The 8057-nt window shown below is 45.3% G+C and overlaps 1 protein-coding gene and 1 pseudogene across 1 annotated transcript; both read left to right on the top strand.

Annotated features, from left to right (window-relative positions):
* Nucleotides 1-1676: 1676 nt before the first annotated feature.
* Nucleotides 1677-2168, top strand: LOC143894394 (uncharacterized). The gene has a single exon (XM_077400583.1). The coding sequence runs from the start codon at nucleotides 1677-1679 to the stop codon at nucleotides 2166-2168; it is 492 nt and encodes a 163-aa protein (XP_077256709.1).
* A 589-nt stretch (nucleotides 2169-2757) lies between these two features.
* Nucleotides 2758-3973, top strand: LOC143894393 (uncharacterized; annotated as a pseudogene).
* Nucleotides 3974-8057: the final 4084 nt, after the last annotated feature.

The following is an 8057-nucleotide window of genomic DNA, read 5'->3' as shown; positions in this document are numbered from 1 at the left end:
GAACTGCTATCGCCTATAAAAACAAAAATGCTGTTTTTCAAGAAAACACGCGCGAGGGAGAGATAACGCGAGCGGGAGCGTGCCGTGTGACGTCACGCGGACTCCGCGGCGCGGCGAAACGCGGACCCCCTCGCCCCGCTCCGCGGCGAAAACGCGGTCGCCCCGCGGCGCCGGAAAACGCGGACCCCTCGCCCCGCGGCGCCGAAAATCGCGGACCTCTCGCCCCGCGGCGCCGGAAAACGCGGACCCCCTCGCCCCGCGGCGCCAGAAAACGCGGACCCCCTCGCCCCGCGGCGCCGGAAAACACGACGCCCGAAAAACGCGGTTTCCCCCCTCCCTCGCGGCGCCTGAAAAACGCGGTTCCCCCCTCCCCTCACCGCGGCGCCCAAAAACGCAGTTCCCCCTCCCCCACCCCGCGGCGCCCAAAAACGCGGTTCCCCCTCCCCCACCCCGCGGCGCCCAAAAACGCGGTTCCCCCCCCCCCCCCCCCCCAGTTCCCCCCCGCCCGCGGTCCCCCCCCCCCCGCGGTTCCCCCCCTCGCCCGCGGTTCCCACCCTTCGCCCGCGGTTCCCCCCCGCCCGCGGTTTCCCCCCGCCCCCTCACCACCCCTCGCCCTTGGTATGTGGTCTAGAATCGGCCTAGCTTATCTACTAATCAACGAAAAGAATCAGACGAGAAGCTGACTGCGTTCGAAAAAGATCTGCAAGCGTTACGAACTGCGATAAACGCGTTTCGACGTGCGAATATCGTTGAATCAGACGCGACAACGATCAAGAATGGACAAATGGTTCAGCAGAAACGACTATCGAAAGGCGACGAGTGAAGAGAAGCAACGGTTCATTAACGACGGCGAGGAACGGCAACGAACGATTCGAGAACGGTTGTCGGACGGCTGTCTAGCGGTTCGAGAACGATTGTCGGACGGTTGTCAAACGGTTCAAAAACAGCTTAAAAACGATTACGAGCGGTTTAAAAACAGCTGCGAACTACGCGGAGACAGGAAAGGCTACAAACGGCTAAAGAACGTCGACGACGATGAGTGGTAAGAAGCAGTTAACTGACGACGACGAGCGACAACGAACGATTCACGAATGGTTCAGAAGCGGTTACGGATGGTTCAGAAGCGGTTACGAACTGTTCAGAAGCGGTTACGAACTGTTCGGAAACTGCTACGAACGATGCACTAGAAGCAGAAACGGCGACAACGAAACATGAGACCGTTAAAATCGACCGATGCGGATAAAAATATCGAAAAGCGACGGTTGGTGAACAAATTGCACGCACCGGCGAGAAAAAATTTTCCCCGCAGACACGTCATAGTGCGAGGGTACGACGACCTGTGGCAGGCTGACATCGTCGAGATGCGTTTGTACTCGCGTTTCAACGGAGGCTACCACTACATACTCACCGTCATCGATGTGTTGAGCAAGTACGCGTGGGCCGTGCCGCTCAAGGGTAAAGGCGGCAGCGAGACAGCCGACGCTATCGCTGAGATAATTCGACGCAGCGGGAGGTGCCCTAGTAATCTACAAACCGACATGGGGAAGGAATTTTACAACACCGACGTGCAACGTCTCGTGAAAAAACACGACATCAATAATTATTCCACGTATTCGGTGTTGAAGGTGTCGGTCGTCGAGCGATTCAATTGTACGTTAAAGAACAACATATGAAAGATGTTTACGCTCAACGGAAATTACAAGTGGGTCGACGCGTTGCCGCGACTCGTGTCGGATTACAACGCGCGCAAGCATCGAACCATCGGCATGCGACTCGTCGACGTCACCCCCGCGAAAGCCGAAAGACTCTTGGCTATCGTGTACAGCGCGATAAAGATCGCGGGTCCGGCAAAATTCAAAGTGGGTGACTCGGTGCGCGTTAGCAAATACAAAACAATTTTCGAGAAAGGCTACACACCGAATTGGACCACCGAGGTGTTTAAGATCGTTAAAGTGCAGCGTACCAATCCCGTAACCTATCTACTCGAGGACTATCGTGGAAAATCCGTCGTTGGGGCGTTCTACGAGCACGAGTTACATCACGCGATTTATCCGGACGTGTATCTCGTGGAGAAAGTACCGCGCAAGAGGGGTGATGAGGTTTACGTTAAATGGCTGGGATTCGATGGATCGCACAATTCATGGATACACAAGGACAATGTTATTTAATTCGTGTAAACTGTATTTTTATTCTTAACATAAAAAAATGCAATATCTAATATGTAATACATGTAAAATGTTTGAAATGTGAAATACATATAAAGTACGTAAAAAAATATGAAATACACATGTGTAATAACAGATACAAGTAAAATAATAATAATTACGGATAATAATTGTGATCTTTTTAAAAAAATAAATTTTATATGTATGTGTAAATTTTACAATGTTTTATTTCTTTTCCCCCATTAGTCGATAGTGTACAAAATTAAAGAATAAGTAGGAATACGTGACGAATTCTAACTCGAAAGCTTTGAGGGGGGGTATCAGATTTCATTGAACATGTCTGAACATGTTTTGCAGTTGATGTCATGCGGAAGGAAGTGGAGGGGAGGGATACGTCTTAATAAAAAAACATCTTACCTTAGTCCCCTCTCCTAAATTTCAGAGCGCTAATTGGGCGTTCCAGAAACATTAATTTCCCTCTCCTTCATCATAGTTTTGGAAGTTGCCGCGTATATTCGATTAATTTTATACGACTAGTCTTGTATCGACTGCTTGTGCGAACGGTGTTCACTTCTCATAATCGAGAGAAAGAATGTATTCCGTTGAAGGAAGCAACGGCGGTAACAGCAGTGGCAGTAGACGTATGAATTATTACGTACCGATTCACGATGATGATGATGATGAAACTCCATCGTACGAGAACAAGTGTAACAAGTAAGTTTTTTCGTTTTTTTCTTAACTTATAAAGCTTCATATTTTGTTTTAAATTGCAAATTATAAATTGTATTATTTTTTATTACTAATTTCATTATTTTTACAGCATTTCGTTAAAGCGTCGCGCGGTTCGTATACTCAGCAGACGATACGCGTTGACGGCTACGAGATACAAATTTCTTGAAGTTGGCGTTAACGTGAGTCTACCGAGTTACGTGGAGATCGCCGTAGGAGATCATCGAGGAACGGAATTGATACTGTCCCTCGAAACGTGGAAGGGATTCTACGAACAACGACGAAACATTCTGAATTTCATTCGATCCTCTAAAGATACGTGTGATTTTATAAGCGTTGGACCGCTAACATTGAGAATTTGTACGATTAACGGTGTCAAACTCGTACGTCTCGAGTCTTTAAACGTACGCTTACCGATGATCGAATCGACGTTACACCGTATGCTCGATCTTGATCTGTGCATCAACGCGATGTTCCATTGATTGAACAGAATTGTCGAAACAGTCGATGTCAAGTTCACGCAATTCTCCAAAATCGCGTCCACTGTAACGAATCCTACGCAAGTATTGAATGTAATACGCGATAGCGATGCCTTCGATAAACATCAGCTCGTCGATTGTGAGCTCGCAGCTTTAATTTTTAGTACGCTACCGCAGTACGTAAAAAACAAGAAATATGTAAAAGAAGAAGAATAAAAAAATGTATTTTTTAAAATATAAATCATGACTTTTAATTTCTTCACACGCATTTTCATTCGAGCAGTATATGCGACGTTCGACTCGAACCACTCGAGCCGCTTGGATATATTGTATATCGTAAACTATGAAGATAAAGCCATGCTCCGGCGACGCTCGCCTATGTGGTGTCGATGCTCCAACGAATCCTTTCTCGCTATTGTAACGCTGGATATATTTTATCTTAATTACTTTTCTGAGCTCTGGTTCAGTTCTCTGCAATCAGTTAAGTCAGTCAGTCAGTCAGTAGTGTCAAAACGTTCGCAAGTAGAGCACAGAGCACTGTGTAAGAATAAGAAATGGACCGAGAAGAAATGGACCAAGAAGAAATGGAAGAAGAAATAGAAGAAGAAATGGAACGAAGGTATCTCGTTATAGTATCGAAGACTGCATAGAAATTGTTTACCCCGTAGTAGGAGTATGTATATTTAATACCGTTGCGTGCGTGTCGCCCGGTATGCTTTTCGAACTCCAAGCTGAAGCGTGCAGCGAGCAGTCTTTTAATAAACGATCGTCGTTATTTTCGTGAGTGCGCGAGTGTGAATAAGTGTCTGAGAGAGCCACGGACTCACTGTCGGCTTGGGTGTAACATTTTTTGAAAAAGCATACCGGGGCGGCATGCACGCAACAATACATAATTGTATATTATATATATTTTTTTAAATTAACCATTCTGTTAACGCGTTACAGTGGATATGGGTCGACAACGTGCCGGTGCACGAAATCCCACTTTTTCATAAGGTAAGGGTTCGGATCCCTCACAGACAGGTGTGTTTAATATTTTTTCACAAATTTTAGATTTAAAAAAATTTAAAAAAAAATTTTTTTTTTATTTTTTTGTATAATTTGTTTTTAACCAAATTTTATATATTTTGATGAAATCCGCATTCGTGGATTTATCAACATACATAACCAGCGTTTAGTACGCTGGTTCAGACAAGTAGATGTTGAGCACAATAACGAAATCTGGGACGTGTCGGGAGACGAAAACATTTATGGATTTCGACGACTGTTCGAAATTGAACACGAATTCGAGAGAGAAGAAGAAGAAATGTGGTAATTTTTTAAAATATAAACCTTTATGAATAAATATTTTTATGCTTAATTCCATATATATATATATATATATATATATATATATAATTTATTATTCATTTTTTCGCTTCCTTCACTATTATTAAGTATATTTCATAATAATAATATTTTAATTAATAATAATTATTAAGTTAAATCCGCGCGAGGAAAAGAGAACGCCAACAAACGTCGACGCTCGCCCTTATCATCGTTGTATAAACTATTATATCTCTTCTCTCTGGGCGACTTTTTACCCACCTCCTATAACCGCCGTTGAATTTAGTTTCATCGTGGCCGCGAGCAGTAACGGACGCGTGTCAGGACAGTTTTTTGTTACGTATCATCCACAAAAGTCATGCATGACATGTGTATAAAAAAAATTAGAAACACATGCACATATACATATGTTGCATAAGAGACGGACAATAACTTGGACGCAAATAACCGAATACCGCCGCAACGGTTAAATCGTCATTGGTGACAAATTTTATCAATTGTTTACCTCGGTTATTTTATCTTTAAACTATCGTCGGACCATCGACGCTCGCTTTTGTAGTGAGACGCCGTAACCGAATAGCGGCTCGTATGTTCTAGAAGGGTGAGATCATTGCAGAGTCAAGTGTCTAACTCGCTGTTTTGTTTATATTTGCTGATAAAATTCCAGCAGCCGAACGGCGCCTTTGTAATACTTCCGCGCCGATAAAATGACGACCACCCTCGGCGTAGAACGCGGACACCTACCCCCCCCCCTCGGCGGTACCCCTTGTCAACACGATATGTTTATTAATATTTAATAAACATGTCCCGATACGCTCGCCGCCCCCCCCCGCTCCCCCCTCGCCCTCGAGTCCCCCCCTGCTCTCCTTTCGCCTTCGAGTTTCTTCCCCGCTTCCCCCTCGCCATCGAGTCCCCCCCGCCCCCGCTCCCCCCGCCGCGCTCCCCCCTCGGAGCACCCGGGGTAGATCTCTCAAAACATTTCCTACTGTCTTCTGCAGCACGCACTCCAGATCGGCGTACACCACGAAGGGAAGTCGCTCTTTCCTGCTGTGGTTCTTGAAGCTGAGCCACTTGTTTTCGCTCGGTAGTCGGATTGCGCATTTGTTTACCTCTCGGCAGTCTACGGTGTGGGCTTCCAATTTCATGCTCGTGTAGAAATAGTGCAGACATCTACAAAAAAGAAACACAAATATTATAAATTTTTTTACAAAAAGTATAAAATGATATATATTATTAAAAGAAGTAGAGGTACTTACCGATCGCAAATGTACTTCCGACTATGGTGCGTCCTCAATTGTGAGCTCACGAGACAGGATAGATCCTTAATCCACGCGAAATGTCTCACGTTGTCGTCTCGTGGGTCCTGCACGTACAGCAGATTTACATGTTTTTTTTATCACTCGTGCGGTCGGTAAGCCGTATCGGGAGAACGTTTGAAGTCTTCTGTCCCTCGATAATATAGACATTGACGGATATATCGTTGAGTCGTTTGAACTGTTTAATCTGACTCAACGTCATTGGGAATTCAATGTCTTGTAAATTCAGTACCCTTGAATAATGAGGGTATGAAGATTCCCGTTCTGGATGTCTTTCGGCTGGATGCAGAGCAGCCGTCACGGCCCACGCAAAACGGCCACGGCGCCGCGGCGTCGATCTCTCGCCATACGAGTTCTGCCGCGCGCGTGTTGCCACTGGTACCGGCGTTCGCATAATCACCATCTATGGATAAATTGTCTTTTCAATCGCGATTCGGGCAACCAACGATTGCCTTTGCCCGATCGTTGGATTGTCAGAGACCGCTGACGTTTGGCACTACAGCGTGTCTCGAGCTGCTCGACGAATTCCGCGCATTGCAGCGCCCATGTGTAATATTCACCCACGGTAGCTACTTGGTCGGACAGCTCCAATAGATCGCGTTCGGTTTGCTCGAATTGATCTATGTTTGATCACTTTTGCACCAGTTCTTTTATTATATCACTTCACAGCACTTGCGCGTGATAACGTGTATAATCACACAATAAATCTCGATACTCTTTGACCGATGTATCGCTCTCAAATCGTATACTAATGCGGCTCGACGCGCTTCATCCCTCATTATATACCCTTTGCCCTTTTTCTCGCTCCAATTGAATTTTGAAAGATCATTTCTTCCTTTGTTTTACGTACTGCGTCGTAAAAAATAGCGTGAAATTGTATACTCTACGCGATAACACCCCTTTTTCCTAGAAAAACTGTTGTTTACGACAAACATGTCCCTACAGGTTCGATGCGTTACCGGGACAATCATCGTCCCGATGACGTCATTTTTTTCTTTGTTTTTCACGTACTGCGTGAATGGATTGTTTTTTAAGGTATAAATCATACTATATTTTCTTCGCGCGCATTTCTATTCGAGCCGTATATGCGACGTTCACCGGAGCATCGGTTGCATGAATTGATAATCAAATATTGCATTATCGCATATCATATAGAATAGAAGCGAGGCGCCGATGTTCCGGTGGATGTTGGCTTTCACAGGTGTAATGCGAGACATATTTTATCTTACGATTATCAGTTTTATACACCGCCATTATATTTTTCTCTGGCAACTTCTGCAACCGTCATTAAAATCAGTCTCGTTGTGGCTGTGTAGCGCGAGTACAGACCGAGCGATCGGAGTCTGCAAGTCAATAGTAAAAAAGTTCTCGAACGTGACATTGTATTTTTTGTGATTAAACAAAGTTTTTTTGTGATGCCTCCGCGCGAACCCAATATACCTAAAGACATAGAAAACTGTGAAATTTTGAGGGAGCTCGACGCTCTCCAGTTTGAAGACGTTATAGAGGCGTTTGAAGAAAGAAGAGAGAGAGAGGCGTTCTTCCCGCGCCCCGGCTTCCGTTTGGGGACACGATATCCGCGCCAGGCCGCGCGCGGGAGGACCTGTTCCGCCTGACGGGTGCCCGATTTCTCCTCGTAGACGAGGCGCTGATTGCTTACGCGAACCGCGTAGCAAGTTTGTAGAGAGATAAAAAAACGTCTACTACTAAGGGGTATAAGTTTCTGGTGAGACGCTTACTAAACGTAGTACTCCACGCACGTGCACGTGAAGTAGCAATGGAACAAGGCTAAATGTATCGATGAGGAGATTTTTGATAATGTGGATGGCGGATCACCCGTACCCTTTTCATAAGCAACAGAGAATACCGCTACGTCAAAACTATATAAGTATAAACAACGTAACGTATCTCAATGTCAGGGAGATAGGAATGTTAAACAGAAGAGGAAACCAAATGATGTCAGAAATCTTTTTTCAACTGAAAATATTTGAGAACGCGGAGGGGTGGGTAAACCCGACCCGTATAGATCAATTCCTTCGGGC

This window comes from Temnothorax americanus, unplaced genomic scaffold (genome assembly GCF_048541705.1).
Source record: "Temnothorax americanus isolate GAGA-0224 unplaced genomic scaffold, ASM4854170v1 Scaffold139, whole genome shotgun sequence".
Classification (NCBI taxonomy): Eukaryota; Metazoa; Arthropoda; class Insecta; order Hymenoptera; family Formicidae; genus Temnothorax; species Temnothorax americanus.
Note: the sequence above shows the minus strand (reverse complement) of the source record. Positions and strands in the feature narration are given on the sequence as shown.

Coding starts and splice junctions, on each gene's coding strand:
- LOC143894394 (XM_077400583.1), top strand. CDS start 1,677: ATGTTTACGCTCAACGGAAATTACAAGTGGGTCGACGCGTTGCCGCGA.